The sequence below is a fragment of the Oncorhynchus mykiss genome, chromosome 27 (genome assembly GCF_057628025.1).
Source record: "Oncorhynchus mykiss isolate SJ-2025 chromosome 27, ASM5762802v1, whole genome shotgun sequence".
Classification (NCBI taxonomy): domain Eukaryota; kingdom Metazoa; phylum Chordata; class Actinopteri; order Salmoniformes; family Salmonidae; genus Oncorhynchus; species Oncorhynchus mykiss.
Genome location: NC_143048.1, coordinates 13,174,130 through 13,193,505, shown reverse-complemented (window position 1 = coordinate 13,193,505; position 19,376 = coordinate 13,174,130). Strand labels below are relative to the sequence as shown.

General features: G+C 41.5%; 1 protein-coding gene across 1 annotated transcript; it reads left to right on the top strand.

Moving 5' to 3' along the window:
- Positions 1-5,722: 5,722 nt before the first annotated feature.
- Positions 5,723-19,355, top strand: LOC110507547 (myelin protein zero-like protein 3). Its single transcript, XM_021587601.3, has 6 exons — positions 5,723-6,175; positions 9,752-9,918; positions 11,834-12,047; positions 12,573-12,729; positions 13,122-13,191; positions 18,603-19,355. The coding sequence occupies exons 1-6, from the start codon at positions 6,031-6,033 to the stop codon at positions 18,681-18,683; spliced, it is 834 nt and encodes a 277-aa protein (XP_021443276.3). The 5' UTR covers positions 5,723-6,030; the 3' UTR covers positions 18,684-19,355.
- Positions 19,356-19,376: the final 21 nt, after the last annotated feature.

The following is a 19,376-nucleotide window of genomic DNA, read 5'->3' as shown; positions in this document are numbered from 1 at the left end:
CAGCCAGTACAGCTGGGCGGTTCGGTTCGGTTTGCCTTAGTATTGTGAAAAGAGTATTAGAGCAAGAATAGTAGTTTTTTTTTTTTTTTTTTACCTACCAGCATCTTAGGTATCTACTGTACTGCCTTCACAGCCAGTGAAACTGAGTGGCAAACAGCCATGGTCCAATCGTCGACAGAAAGAATCTTCAAATGTTCTTATATTACAGTCTTAGAACCAAGATGAAATGTCATCAATGCTTGCCAGGGTGCGTGGGAGTTGAAAAGAGTCGCATGCAGTCAGATCTGAAAACCCTTCAATTCCAAAATTGTCCTTGAGACTTTTTTATTTATTACATTTTACTGTACCACTCTTTTATGTATTTTTTTTGTTTTGTTAAACTGAGAAATAGTTTTTTTTTATGTCTCTGAATTTTAAACATGCAAAAGTATTTTATCCTGTTGTTTAAAAAACTCCACGTTAATGTTACTGTTTGATTTATAATAAAAATGACATTTTACTGAATTATTGCTGGTCTTGAAGCGTGATGATGCGTCTCTGCTGAAATTTGAACTTCGGCAACTATAGCTGTTAAATTGATGATTGCTGACATCACATACATAGTAGATAGACAAATAGCATGTACATACTATCGCATCAGGAATGCATCGTTATCTATCACTTGTTGTCTCTAGTGGTCTATCAACTGATGTGTGCTTAGCTGTAACTGTTGCCCTAGTGCAATGCATTGTTTGAGCTGTAATCACGAAGTACGCTTGTCCATGCATCTGCGAGTTGTGTTCGTGTGTGTGCTTGTAGGATTAGAGTGTTTGCATGTGAATGTCGGAGAGTGTGTGTGTGTTGTGTATTGATCAAAGTCTATCCCCTCTGGTGCGGCTTTGGTTACTGACTGACAGAGCACGGAGAGAAGGGAGAGAGGAGGGAGGGAGGGAGCGACAGACTCGGGGGATAATACCCTAGAAGGGAGTCTAATGATCCAAGATAATTGGATCTGTTGTTGCATTCTGTAGTTAAGAATGGCAGCTCTGTTGAATGAAAGGCAACACTGGTGTAATCTGGGCTCTCTCCAGTATCACCAGGTTCCAGGTGATTATCCACTCAACGCTAAATTCATTCCTGATTTGATCACTTAATCATCTCTATAAATAAACAGGTTTTCTCCTCAAAAAGTCTTGGAGAAAAAAAGTGATCTTGGGTCAAAAGACTATTCAATGGTTATGAAGAATTGATTCAATGTCATGACATGATTGCTGCAATTTTCTGTTAAAACGATTATTATTATCTCAACCAATACATTGGCATCTTAACCAATATATTGGTTTCAACCAATACATTGTTTGGGTAACAGTTTAGTTGTCTTTATGGCTTGTAGTAACTGAGTAACTACTTTGTTATCTCCAAAATGTTATTACTCAGATAAACATAGTAACTATACAGAACAAAAATCTAAACGCAACATGCAACAATTTCAAAGATTTTACTGAGATACAGTACATATGAGGAAATCAGTCAATTGAAATAAATTCCTTAGGCCCTAATCTATGGATTTCACATGACTGGGAATACAGATACAGTTGAAGTCAGACGTTTACATACACCTTAGCCAAATACATTTAAAATCAGGTTTTCACAATTCCTGACATTTAATTCTAGTAAAAATTCCCTGTCTTAGATCAGTTAGAATCACCACTTTATTTTAAGAATGTGAAATGTTAGAATAGTAGAGAGAATGATTTATTTCAGCTTTTTTTTCGTTCATCACATTCTCATTGGGACAGAAGTTTACATACACTCAATTAGTATTTGGTAGCATTGCCTTTAAATTGTTTAACTTGGGTCAAACGTTTCGGGTAGCCTTCCACAAGCTTCCCACAATAAGTTGGGTGAATTTTGGCCCATTCCTCCTGACAGAGCTGGTGTAATGGAGTCAGGTTTGTAGGCCTCCTTGCTTGCGCACGCATTTTCAGTTCTGCCCATTTTCAGTTCTGCCCACAAATTTTCTATAGGATGAGGTCAGGGCTTTGTGATGGCCACTCCAATACCTTGACATTGTTGGCCTTAAGCCATTTTGCCACAACTTTGGAAGTATGCTTGGGGTCATTGTCCATTTGGAAGACCCATTTGCGAGCAATCTTTAACTTGTCCATGTCCTGATGACTTGAGATGTTGCTTCAATATATCCACATAATTTTCCTATCTCATGATGCCATCTATTTTGTGAAGTGCACCAGTCCCTCCTGCAGAAAAGCACCCCCACAACATGATGCTGCTACCCCTGTGCTTCACAGTTAGGATGGTGTTCTCCCCCTTTTTCCTCCAAACATGAAGATGGTCATTATGACCAAACAGTTCTATTTTTGTTTCATCAGACCAGAGGACATTTCTCCAAAAAGTACGATATTTGTCCCCATGTGCAGTTGCAAACTGCAGTCTGGCTTTTTTTTATGGTGAATTTGGAGCAGTGGCGTCTTCCTTGCTGAGCGGCCTTTCAGGTTATGTCGATATAGGACTCGTTTTACTGTGGAAATAGATACTTTTGTACCCGTTTCCTCCAGCATCTTCACAAGGTCCTTGAAATACATCCACAGGTACACCTCCAATTGACTCAAATGATGTCAACTAGCCTAATAGAAGCTTCTAAAGCCATGACATTATTTTCTGGAATTTTCCAAGTTGTTGAAATGCACAGTCAACTTAGTGTATGTAAACTTCTGACCCACTGGAATTGTGATTCAGTGAATTATAAGTGAAATAATATTTCTGTAAATAGTTGTTGGAAAAATGACTTGTGTCATGCACAAAGTAGATGTCCTAACCGACTTGCCAAAACTCTAGTTTGTTAACAAGAAATTTGTGAAGTGGTTGAAAAACTAGTTTTAATGACTCTAACCTAAGTGTATGTAAACTTCCGTCCTCAACTGTATACATCTGTTGGTCACAGATACCTTAAAAGAAATGGGCCTTACAATGGGCCTAAGGATCTCATCATGGTATTTCTGTGCATTCACATTGCCATCGATAAAATGTTATTGTGTTCGTTGTCAGTAGCTTATGCCTATACCATAACCCAAACGCCACCATGGGGCACAATGTTCACAACGATGACGTCCGCAAACCCCTTGTCAAAGTGACATCATAAACATGGTCTGAGGTTGTGGGGCCGGTTGGAAGTGCTGCCAAATTCTCTAAAACGATGTTGGAAGCAGCTTAGGGTCGAGAAATTGACATTAAATTGTCTGGCAACAGCTCTAGTGGACAATCCTGTAGTCAGAATGCCAATTGCAGGCTCCCTCAACACTTGAGACATCTGTGGAATTGTGTTGTGTGACAAAACTGCACATTAGAGGGGCCTTTTATTGTCCCCAGCACAAGGTGCACCTGTGTAATGATCATGCTGTTTAATCAGCTTCTTGATATGCCACACCTGTCAGGTGGATAGATTATCTTGGAAAATTAGAAATGCTCACTAACATGGACCTAAAATAAATTTGTGCACAAAATGTGAAAGAAATAAGCTTTTGGTGTATGGAAAATTTCTGGGATCTTTTATTTCAGCTCATGAAACATGAGACCAATACTTTACATGTTGTGTTTATATTTTTGTTCAGTGTAGATAAGCATAATGGAAGAATGATCGAATTGGAATGTTAGAAAACCATTCAAATTCTGGCTGTCATATCAGTTACTACTTACTATGTAATTACATAAATACAAGATACATTAACTGTATGGTATCTGTTAAACTTAATGACATTTTCATCAACATTTGTGTTGAAGTATATAATCATGTAAACCTAGATTTGTGATTAAGACCTCTCTGTGTTGTGAGTCCTTTAATCCTCCCTCACACCTACTGAACTACTCAAGACATGACTAATATAACACGGCTTGGTTAAAATGAATGAGGGGACAGTTAGACAGACAAACAAAGAGACAGTAAAATTCTCTTCCACAGATCATTCCACACCCAATGATGGATTGTACCAGGCACAGACAGTATTTCGTAAAAATATCATGTCACAGTTCGCTCCGGAACTTTCATTACGCACACCTGGCCCCTATTGCCAGGGATTAGTAATTGTATAAGTGTGTCCTTGGTTTACCATTGTCCTGTCGATTATTGTTACTATGTCCGTTGGTGTGTGTGAGTACCTGTGCTGTGTGTTTTGGGCGTTCGTGCCCTTGTGGATTGCGCAGATGATTATGGGTCTCTTCCCGTGTGTTAATCATTGTGTGCGTGTTATTTATTCGATGTACTCCTCGCTATTTTGGTTTGGGTTTCTACCCTGTGTTATGTTACATGTTTGTTTGGTCTTCGTCCCTGTGCCTTTACACGGCACGCCTTAATTTGGGCTTAATAAAAAACCCTATTACGCATTCCTGCGCCTGTCTCCCGATCCTTCATGCCAGCGTGACACATCACCCTATTGGTGCCCTTTGCCACAAATGGGCTGGGCTTGGCAGGTAGCACCAGCAGCAATAATACACATTTCACCATGGGAATGTAACAGCACAGCTGAACTGAAGACTTGACTGACGACTTACAGCGTCCCCTGGCGAGAGCGTGCACTCTAACTACATTATGCTGGGAAGAGACATGAGTAAAATAGGATTCCATCATTTTTCAAGAGGAGAGTCAACACTATGTTCCTTGGGTGTATTGTCCACAGTGTGAATTCCGACAGATGTTGATTGAGTCTGCCATTCGTTGCTTTGACAATTTTGACAGCTCCAGTTTGTATGTATACCTCTCAGGCTTCTGTACACATGAAGAGATAATGTCCATTATCAAAAGGTGGGAGGAGGGCCATGTACTTTTCATCAAAGCACTGCACAATCACATACACCTGGATAATCAGATGCACAGTCTGGATGTTGTAACTGAACTCCTTTTATTAGTTTCCCACATGTTGACATCTGAAGAATAAGTCCTCTGTTGCCCGTGCCACCATGGAGACAGTGAGAAGTGAGGGTCCATTCATTTTCACTGGGAAGGTAGAGCTGAAATGCACACCACTGTACCAAACAGAGGCATCTCTATGCATACACTTTACAAAAATACAAAGCGGCACTGTTGGAAACACACTCAGGTAATACCCAGAGGCCAGAGTCCTTCACATTTGCAACTAAAAGTACATCCCTGAAACTCTGTCCATGTAGAAATCTGATTGTGATGTATTTCTCTTGTCGGTGTAGGAGGTGCATGCCCCCGGGATGGATAGTGGTTCACTATGGACGTAATGGTATCAGAGTTAAATTAATACATAAATAACTTCAAAGGGCTCTCTAACGTAGGCGTGTACACAGGGGTAAACTGTGGAAGAGAGAGACAAATATCCCACCCATTAAGGATAATTACAAAGTTAAAGACTGTGGCTCTGGGACAGGGGTATTGTACTCTAGGAATAGCTGGCCGTTCCCACAGGGTAGCCAGAAGTTTACAGAGAGGGATGTTTGGCTGATGAGAAAGGATGATTAGACACACAATGTCACATAAGGTGATGAGTGGCATTTAAAGAGGTTTAATTTACATTCGGGAGTGAAAAAAATGCTTTCCAATTGGGTGATGTTGCTACTACAAAGACATAAAGACAAGCACATTGCCAACGTAAAAATCATGCAGGCCTACTCAGGTAAGTGCAAAAGATGAGACTCTTCTTTTGCTCTCTCAAGCTCCTCCTCCTCATTCTTGTCAGTGCAACAGAAGTTTTGCTGAACGAACGTAAAAAACGCGCTAAGAATCTGTGATGCCAGGCCAAAGATGGTTAATACATTAAGATAGTTCACTCAGGCCGTTTACCATTGGAAAAAAAGCAAGTTCCGGTACTTAACTGGGTGTGTCTCCCATAGACAGCAATGAAATAGCAGCTGGGTCTGGTCTACTAAATTCATTGAAAAAACGGGTGAACAAACAGCGAGTGAGGTGTCTCGCTTCCTAGTTCTTCTTTGGCCAGGCTGCGCAGTGTCTGTCATACTTCCTGAAACACCTGTTTGTCAGTTAGTGGGCACTGGACAGGCACAGCGGAGCAAATGAGTTACAAAAAAACATGGACGACGAGTCCCTGGAATACAATTTATTTTAATTCCCTACCTCATTTTACTGAAATGGTTCGGCAACAACATATGAGTATACGTTTGAACATTGTATTGTTGCTGTATTTAATGGTTTGTTTTGGTGAGTACAGCCCTCTCATTTGTCGAGCTCGTTTTCAATGTCACAGATCGCCGAATTTGCGACACAAACAAATTAAACACAAACATTCGTTTATTTTTATAGAATCCTGAATTTGTACCCTGTATAATTGTATAGGCCTACCTTTTTTATCATACAGACTCATTCATTGTGAATTATTGTTAGAATTATTATAATAAGCCACATTTTTACCTTCACATTTAACATAATGTATACAACATTTTGATTAGGCTACTATGTATCCATTTGTGAATAGCCGCTACCAAATAATTATACTGCATGTTCACAACAAACCAAATTGCGCCGGAGGCCTATGCTCCTTACAACAGGAATGCAGTACCCTGTCATGTGAAATTCATGAGACCCATGGCGTTGACCTTTTTCCTTGTTTTCAATCTCCCTCACGTTTTGTTATTGAGCTTAAAGTGGCCTGCGTCCAATGCAAAGCATCCATGATCTATAACTGTGAATATGACTCTTGGGTGAGGTCTATTGACATTGATCACATTTATATAACAATTCCTATTCGCATATTTACTGGTTGAACAGTAGGAGGAGTCATTTCCTGTATGTTTGAGACATATGTGGATAAATGCCAATGGGTTGCCAACTTTCCCATCAACAGTTTAAATGTTAACAGCTATCAAGCATCTGCTACTCGAAAGGCTCTTCAACTTGAAATATTATTTATTATTTAAAAAATAAATTCTACCTTGTTTATGAGATTAGTTTGTTCATTTTCAGTCCACTTTACAATGAGGCATTTTTAAATAGCGCAGGATTTCTGCATATTAATCCTATGTAGATCACAGTACTCAGACTGTCTCTGTGTCCATAGTTAAAAAAAAAAAAGTCTGCTTTGGATGTGACCTTCACTTGTCTCTGTGGGGACAGTGTCCAAAGGCTTACAGTTGAAGTTGGAAGTTTACATACACCTTAGCCAAATACATTTAAACTCAGTTTTTCACAATTCCTGACATTTAATCCTAGTAAAAATTCCCTGTTTTAGGGCAGTTAGAATCACCACTTTATTTAAGAATGTGAAATGTCAGAATAATTGTAGAGAGAATTATTTATTTCTGCTTTTATTTCTTTCAGCACATTCCCAGTGGGTCAGAAGTTTACATACACACAATTAGTATTTGGTAGCATTGCCTTTAAATTGTTTAACTTGGGTCAAATGTTTCGGGTGGCCTTCCACAAGCTTCCCACAATAAGTTGGGTGAATTTTGGCCCATTCCTCCTGACAGAGCTGGTGGAACGGAGTCAGGTTTGTAGGCCTCCTTGCTCGCACACACTTTTTCAGTTCTGCACACAAATTCTCTATAGGTTTGAGGTCAGGGCTTTGTGATGGCCACTCCAATACCTTGACTTTGTTGTCCTTAAGCCATTTTGCCACAACTTTGGAAGTATGCTTGGGGTCATTGTCCATTTGGAAGACCCATTTGCGACCAAGCTTTAACTTCCTGACTGATGTCTTGAGATGTTGCTTCAACATATCCACATAATTTTCCTATCTCATGATGCCATCTATTTTGTGAAGTACACCAGTGCCTCCTGCAACAAAGCACCCCCACAACATGATGCTGCTTCACGGGTTGAGATGGTGTTCTTCGGCTTGCAAGCCTCCCCCTTTTTCCTCCAAACATAACTATGGTCATTGTGGCCAAACAGTTCTATTTTTGTTTCATCAGACCAGAGGACATTTCTCCAAAAAGTACGATCTTTCTCCCCATGTGCAGCTGCAAACTGTAGTCTGGCTTTTTTATGGCGGTTTTGGAGCACTGGCTTCTTCCTTGATGAGCGGCCTTTCAGGTTATGTCGATATAGGACTCCTTTTACTGTGGATATAGATACTTTTGTACCTGTTTCCTCCAACATCTTCACAATGTCCTGTGCTGTTGTTCTGGGATTGATTTTCACTTTTCGCACCAAAGTACGTTCATCTCTAGGAGACAGAACGCGTCTCCTTCCTGAGCAGTATGACGGCTGCGTGGTCCCATGGTGTTTATACTTGCGTACTATTGTTTGTACAGATGAACGTGGTACCTTCAGGCATTTGGAAATTGCTCCCAAGGATGAACCAGACTTGTGGAGATCTCCAATTTCTTTTCTGAGGTCTTGCCTGATTTCTTTTGATTTTCCCATGATGTCAAGCAAAGAGGCAGTGAGTTTGAAGGTAGGCCTTGAAATACATCCACAGTTGCACCTCCAATTGACTCAAATTATGTCAATTGGCCTAACGGAAGCTTCTAAAGCCATGACATCATTTTTTGGAATTGTCCAAGCTGTTTAAAGGCACAGTCAACTTAGTGTATGTAATCTTCTGACCCACTGGAATTGTGATACAGTGAAATAACCTGTCTGTGAACAATTGTTGGAAAATTCCATGTGTCATTCACAAAGTAGATGTCCTAACTGACTTGCCAAAACTCTAGTTCGTTAACAAGACATTTGTGGAGTGGTTGAAAAACGAGTTTTAATGACTCCAATTTAATTGTACGTAATCTTCTGACTTCAACTGTATCTACTTGCCCCAAGGCAGAAGAATTGTTATGTACTGTTGAAATGTGAATCACATGCAGACCTACAGTGTGCTGTATGTTAAATGATACAGTTGCATTTCCCTGTGTGGGTTGGAATTAACATGGAAAATACAGTATTGGATCTTTGGGGGTGGCCCTGTTTTGAAATATAACACACATTATTTAAATCTTTTGTATTTAAATGTATTTATTTTTATATTGCACAATGTCTGCATTGGTGACGCTCATCACAAGGAATACTATTACTACTACTACTCTAGGCTGTGTTGTTATTGCCATGTTTGCTAGTAGTTGATGGAAAGATCAACAGATTGTTGTTTGCTTGCCAATCCAGGAAGTGGTAAAGGACTATTTTACAAGTGCCACTTGTACATACACTTGTTATGGAAATCGTTAGAAAATCAGCTCTTCCTCAATTTCTACACATTATACAACGTGTGTGCAGTGCTTGTTTCGTAGGCAGAACAGCTATTAAATGGTTGAGATTTTGATTAATTGCTTGGAATGCTTGTGGTTGTTATGTCTGTATGTTGCCAATGCCAGACTCTCAATGTCAATGAAAAGATAACAAGGAAAGAGAGAGAGAACTAGGACACTTACTGCTACAGCTATTCTTGAGTCGTCTGGTAGTCTTGTTGTCAGATGATGCCAGGCAAACAATGTCTCCCATGGAAAATGCATTAGATTGTGTAATTCCAATTAATGGCAGGCAGTGTACAGATGTTTTAATGTTGCCACCTGGGTACTGGATTAATACTGGGTCAACAATGTGGGCCTTTAGGGGTACCTTTGACATTGTAAAATGAGACATTTAGCTTTATTCTGTTTATTTTTGTTTTATTTATATGAACTACCTTTCTTCCAAATTATTCATCTTTTGACTATCACAATGTATTTTGTTCCCAACTGGATTTCACTCAAAATTCTGTACAATTCCTCCTCCTGAATCTATCTTCTATCTTCTATCTATCATCTGACCACCTCACCCTCCCTGCCCTGCTGTCTCCCTCAGTGCTGTGCCCTGTGTCAGGCATAACAGTGAGCTCCCCTGCGGAGGTCCATTCTGTGAGGGGTGATGCCGTCACCCTGACTTGCACCTTCACCTCTACCAGCCGAGCCACCAGCCGTATGTCAGTGGACTGGTCCTACAGGCCTCAGAGCGGAGGCCCTCCGCAGGCGGTAAATATCCACCATAGAAAATGAATCAGTATATTGAGTTGATTGATAATAAAGCGCACATTGAATGAAGAATTACTGTGCTTTTACAGCCTGGCATGGGTACACTTAATATGGCTGCCGCCGGCCCTCCCATCCCAATACATTGACTTGAATTGTGATGCCCGTTAGAGTAATTCAATTTCTATGATACACTTAACCCCTGGAAATATGACTCAGAAACCCCAGGCAGTTAGGGGCAGGAATCAGGATCACTCTTCTACATCTTGGTGATGTGGTAAATGTATGTTAAGTTGCGGTTAGGTCTCCGACACCAAAGCTCCCCTAGATCCAATTTCCTTGTCGATACTCTTAGCAGCTGACCGCGTAAGTTTTTAATTCCATTTCGAGGGCCGATAATGTATACGCTATGTAGTTGTTGGCATATCATATCCTATAGGAGCACTCAGAGCTAATGTGCTGCGGCTCCCTTGATGAGGTGATAGGAGCTGTTGGTTTAGTCATTAAGATGTAGTAGTCAGGCCTACTGCTGTGTCAGTGTCAGCAGATAGTGTGGGCTGTTACGTCACCCAACACAAACTCTTCATCCTAGGTGTGTCGGCTGTATAAGCATAACATGGTTGTTGGTTTAAATTCCTTATTTACTCGAAAAAGTTTGTTTTGTGCAACTATAGATGGATAAGGAAACGTGGAACTTTTTGCCGCATAGCCCAACAGAGCTAGCCAACACAACAGAGCTAGCCAACACAACAGAGCTAGCCAACACAACCGAGCTAGAGAGTGAATTTGTCTCTCATAGTACATTTATTTCCATCCAATTTCATTAGCAGATTTGGACACATTTATTGCCACAATCGTATATCAAAAGGCACTGTGAATAAGTATTTGAAAACTCAATCAGAAATATAATTTATCAGCCAATGCTTGAGAACTATGAATTGGTGGTGTGCTTCAGTCTCCCTGCATAATTATCAATATCTTGATGAGAATGAATTTCCAGGGTTGAAAAGGCAGCTCAAAATGTCCAACGATTAAATCACATATCCATAGCAACGGATAGCAAGGAAGGACTTGGATGGCTTGTGATTAAATTCCTCTGAATGACACTGAATGAACACCTCCAGTCAATCAATGTCTTGTATAAGACATGAGCAAATCAATTCAATATCCATTTTGATGGCCATGATCCATCAGGTTTTTATTCGGTGAGTCACTACCGTTACGGTAACCACAAAGCTTTGAACCACAGACCCTAACATTTGCGCCCCGAGAGACGGTTTCCCGGACCCAAATTAGTCCTGGATTGAAAATCATTCAATGATGATTCTACATTGAAAGTGAGTTTTAGTCCAGGACTAGCTTTAATCTGGGTCTGGCTCTGAATGTTTCAGAGGTACTTGGCTAGTTGTAACCTGTCTGAGGTAGGCCTAAGTATCTTTCTGGGTTGACTGGGTGCAGTGATTGGGTTTAGTGTGCTGTCAGTCTCAGCTCTATGGCTGTCTGAACTGAAGTGCGTCCTGGAGAGCCCAGCCCATAAAGAGCTAAATAAAACAAATATAACTGCTAAGCACCATTGATTGTTAACAGCCCTGCCGTGTGTTGGTCTTTGTACATTTTCCTGTGCCGTTTATTCACTATGTGTAATTAGTTTTCTTCAATGTGTCTCTTTGACACTTCTTATTGTCTATTTGTCGGTGTGTTGCCGTCTGAGTAAAGCCCTATTTTAGCTTTTTGAAACCATTCCCAGCCTTCTACCCCCGCTACTTTTCGAAATGCGGTAATGGTTAGTGTGATTGATGCTGTATGTCTGTTGTCTGTGTCTTGTTAAGTGGCTCTGTTGTTGCCAAGGTCTGAGTAACACTGTACTAACCCTATGCCCAGAGTCATCCCAATCTCTCCTCTTCTCTTTGTTCCCCAGTTCTTCCACTTCTCCTCTCTGGTGTTCCCTCCGCGGGATGGCCAGTTTAATGGGCGTGTGAAGTGGCTAGGTAGCCCGGCCCGGGGCGAGGCCTCCATCCAGCTCCTCAACGCCTCCCTCAGCGACAACGGCACCTACACCTGCTCCGTCAGGAACCCCCCCGACGTCCACGGATTCCCCACCTCACAGACCGTCCTCACCGTGACGCCCGAAGGTGAGGCAATTCCTCAGAGGAATGTATATTCAGAATTTGTCCCATAATTGAGAGGCAGGAGTTTAAGATTTGTTAGTAAAGGTGATTGTGGGTTCACCCTGTTGACCTGTTGACCTTAGGAATGATGATGTGTAGAACATGACTGTGTGGGAATTGTGGCACTGGGGAGATTTACTTCTCATTGGGCAGTAAAACCTACCTCATGTTCAATACTGGTATGGTCGGTCACATTTATTGATGCCTTTTCGAATACTTATAGATTTCAGTACGTGTGCGCTACACTGTCACATTTTCCACAAAGCTAAAACAATCCATCTTTTAGAAGTTTTTGAGGACAGGATGCAGATTTATTTTACAGGTTTATTAAAGCAATTGCACACAAAGGCATGCTAAACTACGTTTTTAGTACGTCTGTGCTGAGGTCATACAAGGCGGATCTCGTAACTAAAGGGATTAACGAATCTTTACCGTCTCCACTTACACTGAGTGTGTATGTGGTTATGATGAACCCTCTCCTCTCCACAGTGCTCGCGGTTCACTTCTCAGATGTGGCGGTGCTTTTAGCCTTCATACTGCTTCCTTCCACCATCATCACGCTGGCTCTGCTGGGTCGCATGTGCTGCCCTCCGAGGGACAAGAGCCAGACCCAGGGTTACCACTCCCCTATTGAGGTCACACCTGGGTGAGTAGATTTACTCCTCAATCAGTGCACCAGTTCTTCATGGCCTCCTAGACATATGGACATATGTTTTTAAAGAAGTGATATGGTTTTGGTAAAGAGAGCCCCCATCGCTGACTTGCTGAGTGGACACTATGGCTTTTTCTCAATTAATCTTTCCTTGATTCATTTTGTCCTCTCTCCTCGCCTCCTTCTCAAAATGCATTGGAGAAGAGGGTCCAAGGGGAGGGACAGTGGACCTTCTCCTCCAATACGATTGAATAGAAGCCGAGCAGAGATGACGCGAGGAATCAAGGAAAGATCAATTGAGAAACGGCCTTGAGCCGATATAGCAAATTGCTAATGCTGACTGTTTTGTGATTTGACCAATTTGAACTCTACCATCTTTTTGACAGAGAGGAGCCTGGCTTCAAGCAGATCCACAGCAAGGAGAAAAACATGACATGCTGCCACGTATATTTGCTGGTATGGCATGTTTCTTTTTGCTTATGAATTAGTTAGGGGCACATGTCTCCCCGAACAATTTGATTTGAAGTTGAATTTCTCACATGCGCCGAATTCAACAGTGAAATGCTTACTTACAAGCCCTTAACCAACAATGTAGTTTTAAGAAAAAATAAGTGTTAAGGAAAAAATAACAGTAACATATATAATTAAAGAGCAGCAGTAAAATAACAATAGCGAAGCAACAGTTAGTCAAGGTAATTGAGGTAATATGTGCATGTAGGTAGAGTTAAAGTGACTATGCATAGATAATAAACAGAGAGTAGCAGCAATGTAAAAAAGGGGGGTAATGCAAATAGTCTGGGTAGCCATTTGATTAGCTGTTCAGGAGTCTAATTACTAGGGGGTAGAAGCTGTTAAGAAGTCTTTTGGACCTCGACTTTGCGCTCCGGTACCGCTTGCCATGAGGTAGCAGAGAGAACAGTCTATGATTAGGGTGGCTGGAGTCTTTGACAGACACCGCCTTGTATAGAGGTCTTGGATGGAAGGAAGCTTGGCCCCGGTGATGTACTGGGCCGTACGCACTACCCTCTGTAGTGCCTGGCGGTCGGTGTCCGAGCACTTCCCATACTAAGCAGTGAAGCAACCAGTACTGTCAAAAGGTATAGCTGTATAATATCCTTTTGAGGATCTCAGGACCCATGCCAAATCTTTTTTGTCCTGAGGGGAATAGGCTTTGTCGTGCCCTCTTCACGACTGTCTTGGTGTGCTTGGACCATGATAGTTTGTTGGTGTCCACATCACCAAGGAACTTGAAGCTCTCAACCTGCTCCACGACAGCCCCGTTGATGAGAATGAGGGCGTGCTCAGTCCTCCTTTTCCTGTAATCCACAATCATCTCCTTTGTCTTGATCATGTTGAAGGATAGGTTGTTGTCCTGGCACCACATGGCCAGGTCTCTGACCTCCTCCCTATAGGATGTCTCATCGTTGTCGGTGATCAGGCCTACCACTGTTGTGTCATCGGCAAACTAAATGATGGTGTTGGAGTTGTGCCTGGCCATGCAGTCATGAGTGAACAGGGAGTACAGGAGGGGACTGAGCATTCACCCTTGAGGGGCCCCCGTGTTGAGGATCAGCGTGGCGACTGTGTTGTTACCTACCCTTACCACCTGGGGGCGGCCCGTCAGGAAGTCCAGGATCCAGTTGCAGAGGGAGGTGTTTAGTCCCAGGGTCCTTAGCGTAGTGATGAGCACTATGGTGTTGAATGCATTCTCACATAGGTGTTCCTTTTGTCCAGGTGGGAAAGGGCAGTGTGGAGTGCAATAGAGATTGCATCATCTGTTGGGGCGGTACGCAAATTGAAGTGGGTCTAGGGTTTCTGGGATAATGGTGTTGATGTGAGCCATGACCAGCCTTTCAAAGCACTTCGTGTTACAGACATTAGTGCTACTGGTCAGTAGTCATTTAGGCAGGTTACCTTTGTGTTCTTGGGCACAGGGACTATGGTGGCCTGCTTGAAACATGTTGGTATTATCGACTCAGTCAGACAGGTTGAAAATGTCAGTGAAGGCACTTGCCAGTTGGTCAGCGTATGCTCAGAGTACACATCCTGGTAATCCGTCAGGTATTGCGGTCTTGTGAATGTTGACCTGTTTAAATGTCTTACTCACATCTGCTACGGAGAGCGTGATCACACAGTCGTCCGGAACAGATGATGATCTCATGCGTGTTTCAGTGTTACTTTCCTCGAAGCAAGCATAGAAGTCATTTATCTCGTCGGGTAGGCTCATGTCACTGGGCAGCTCGCGGCAGGGCTTCCCTTTGTAGTCTGTAATAGTTTGCAAGCCCTGCCACATCCAACGAGCGTCAGAGCCGGTGTAGTACAATTCAATCTTAGTCCTGTATTGACACTTTGCCTGTTTGATGGTTTGTCGGAGGGCATAGTGGGAGTTCTTATAAGCATCTGGGTTAGAGTTCCGCTCCTTGAAATCGGCAGCTCTACCCTTTAGCTCAGTGCGGATGTTGCATGTAATCAATGGCTTCTGGTGGGGGTATGTACTAGAGGTCGACCGACCCATGATTTTTCAACACCTATATCGATTATTGGAGGACCAAAAAAAAGCCAATACCGATTAACCGGCCGATTTATAAAAAAATGTATTTCTAATAATGACAATTACAACAATACTGAATGAACACTTGTTTGAACTAATATAATACATCAATAAAATAAATTTAGCCTCAAATAAATAATGAAACAACAAACAAACAAACAATAATGCAAAAACAAAGTGTTGGAGAAAAAGGTAAAAGTGCAATATGTGTCATGTAAGAAAGCTAACGTTTAAGTTCCTTGCTCAGAACATGAGAACATATGAAAGCTGGTGGTTCCTTTTAACATGAGTCTTCAATATTCCCAGGTAATAAGTTTTAGGCTGTAGTTATTATAGGAATTATAGGACTATTTCTCTCTATACCATTTGTATTTCATTAACCTTTGACTATTGGATGTTCTTATAGGCACTTTAGTATTGCCAGTGTAACAGTACAGCTTCCATCCCTCTCCTCGCCGCTACCTGGGCTCGAACCAGGAACACATCGACAACAGCCACCCTCGAAGCAGCGTTACCCATGCAGAGCAAGGGGAACAACTACTCCAAGTCTCAGAGCGAGTGACGTTTGAAAAGCTATTACCACGCACCCCGCTAACTAGCTAGCCATATCATATAGGTTACACCAGCCTAATCTCGGGAGTTGATAGGCTTGAAGTCATAAACAGCGCAATGCTTGAATAATTGTGAAGAGCTGCTGGCAAAACGCACGAAAGTGCTGTTTGAATGAATGCTTACGAGCCTGCTGGTGCCAACCATCGACCAGTCAGACTGCTCTATCAAATCATAGACTTAATTATAACATGATAACACACAGAAACACGAGCCTTAGGTCATTAATGTGGTCGAATCGGGAAACGGTCATTTTGAAAACAAAATGTTTATTCTTTCAGTGAAATACGGAACCGTTCCGTATTTTATCTAACGGATGCCATTCCTAAGTCTAAATATTGCTGTTACATTACACAACCTTCAATGTTATGTAATAATTACGTAAAATTCTGTCAAATTAGTTCGCAATGAGCCAGGCGACCCAAACTGTTGCATATACCCTGACTGCGTGCAATGAACGCAAGAGAAGTGACACAATTTCACCTGGTTAATATTGCCTGCTAACCTTTCTTTTAGCTAAATATGCAGGTTTCAAAATATATACTTCTGTGTATTGATTTTAAGAAAGGCATTGATGTTTATGGTTAGGTACACGTTTGAGCAACGACAGTCCTTTTTCGAGAATGCGCACCACATCGATTATATGCAACGCAGGACACGCTAGATAACTACACATGGTTGATGATATTACTAGTTTAACTAGTGATTTATGATTGATTGATTGTTTTTTACAAGATAAGTTTAATGCTACCTAGCAACTTACTTACCTTGGCTTCTTACTGCATTTGCGTAACAGGCAGGCTCCTCGTGAGGCAGGTGGGTAGAGCGTTGGACTAGTTAACCGTAAGATTGAATCCCTGAGCTGACAAGGTAAAAATCTGTCGTTCTGCCCCTGAACAAGGCAGATAACCCACCGTTCCTAGGCAGTCATTGAAAATAAGAATGTGTTCTTAACACTATATATATATATATATATATATATATATATATATATATATATATATATATATATATATATATATATATATATATATATATATATATATATATATATATATATATATTTTAATCTGCAAAATCGGCGTCCAAAAATACAGACTTTAAATCTGCCCTAATTAATCGGCCATTCCGATTAATCGGTCAACGTGTAGTATGTACGTACAGTCACTGCGGGGGGGACGTGATCGGTGCACTTATTGATGAAGCCAGTGACTGATGTGGTGTACTCCTCAAAGCCATCTGAAGAATACCAGAACATACTCCAGTCTGTGCTAGCAAAACAGTCCTGCAGCTTAGCATCTGCTTCATCTGACCACTTGTTTTTACTGACTGAGTCACTGGTGCCTCCTGCTCCTGAATCAGGAGGATAGAATTATGGAAAAACATCCCCACATGGATGGTATTCTTCGGGTGATGAGAGGTGTTGCTCAATTTTAGTCTCATCTGACAAGAGTACCTTCCATATGTTTGGGGAGTCTTCCACATGCCTTTTGGTGAACACCAAACGTGTTTGCTTATTTTTTTCTTTAAGCAGTGGCTTTTTTTCTGGCCACTCTTCTGTAAAGCCCAGTTCTGTGGAGTGTACAGCTTAAAGTGGTACTATGGACAGATACTCCAATCGCCGCTGTGGGGCTTTGCAGCTCCTTCAGGGTTATCTTTGGTCTCTTTGTTGCCTCTCTGATTAATGCCCTCCTTGCCTGGTTTGTGAGTTTTGGTGGGCGGCCCTCTCTTGGCAGGTTTGTTGTGGTGCCATATTCTTTCCATTTTCTAATAATGGACTTAATTGTGCTCCGTGGGATGTTAAAAGTTTCAGATATTTTTTTATAACCCAACCCTGATCTGTACTTCTCCACAACTTTGTCTCTGACCTGTTTGGCGAGCTCATTGGTTTTCATGGTGCTGCTTGCTTGGTGGTGCCCCTTGCTTAGTGGTGTTGCAGACTCTGGGGCCTTTCAGAACAGGTGTATATATACTGAGATCATGTGACACTTCGATTGCATACATGTGGACTTTATTGAACTAATTATGTGACTTTTGAAGGTAATTGGTTGCACCAGATATTTTTTAGGGGCATCATAGCAAAGGGGTGAATACATATGCACAAACCACTTTTCCATTTGTATTTTTCCCCCTTCATTTCACTTCACCAATTTGGACTATTTTGTGTAGTCCATTACATGAAATCCAAATGAAAATCAGTTTAAATTACAGGTTGTAATGCAACAAAGCACAGTACGTGCTTGTAGTTCATCTATTTTATTATCCAGTGATTGTACGTTGGGTAATATGATCGATGGTAAAGGCAGATTACTCGCCGTCGGATCCTTAGAAGGCACCCAGACCTACGTCCCCGATATCTCAGTCTCTTTCTCCTGCAAATAATGGGGATGAGGGCCTTGTCTGGAGTAAATTCTTTGCGTCCGACTCGTTACAGAAAAAAAAGTATTCTTCCAGTACGGGGTGAGTAATCGCTCTCCTCATATCTAGAAGCTAATTGAGGTCATAGGAGACGGTGGCAGAAACATTATGTACAAAATAAGTTACAAATAACGCACAAAAAAACACACAATAGCACAATTGGTTAGGGGACCGTAAAACGGCAGCCATCTCCTCCTGCGCCATTATAGCATACTCTAAATGTGGTTTATGTCTGGCAATTTGAGATGTCGCTGAAATATGTATCTGTTACCCCACTTCCTGTCTCTAGGATTCCGACTATGAGGATTACTACGTCCACAAAGAGAGGCCTCCGGTTCAGGGAGAGACCATGGCCGAGTCTCAGTGCTAGAGATCCCTGGTGGCGGTGGTCTGTAAGAACAGCTGCCCCCTCCATGCCTTGCCAATGGGAGGGGTTGAACGGAATTCTCCCTTAAACTGTTAAAAATGCCAAGATTCCTGGATTTGGCTCTGTGGAAGGGGCAGTCTCTCACACACACCTCCCTTCTCTCATGGCTTGTCCACAGCTGATTCCGCTGGTGGGATAAATGTGAGTCCTGTGCCAGACACACACACACATACGTTTAGCACTATACTCTAAACATTTCTGGATGGATTTTCTTATTTTGAAGGAGATGCATATATTATTAAGTTATTGTCTGCTTTATAACTTTGGAAATTTTGAATAATTGTTTTTGTACAGCTATTATGAGAGTTTTTTTGAACTATCGGTCTTCTTGGAATCTATTGCTAGAATTGTAGACAATCTTTACCTGTGGCTACATCTGCTTCATTGAGTCCAATTAATATTATTTTAAACATGTCTTTAGAGTTAGTGTCACATATGAACCCATTCATATGACTACATTCAGGAGTGGACATATTATGACCTCACATTCTGAGGTTGAATGAATTTACAGGATTTGATTTACATGTTAGAATTTGGATGTACAGTGTAGTGAATGTTGTTGAATGCATGTATGTGCAAAATGTAAAATTCTGCTTAATAAAATACATAAATGTTCTTGTCTGTTGGTTAAATGGT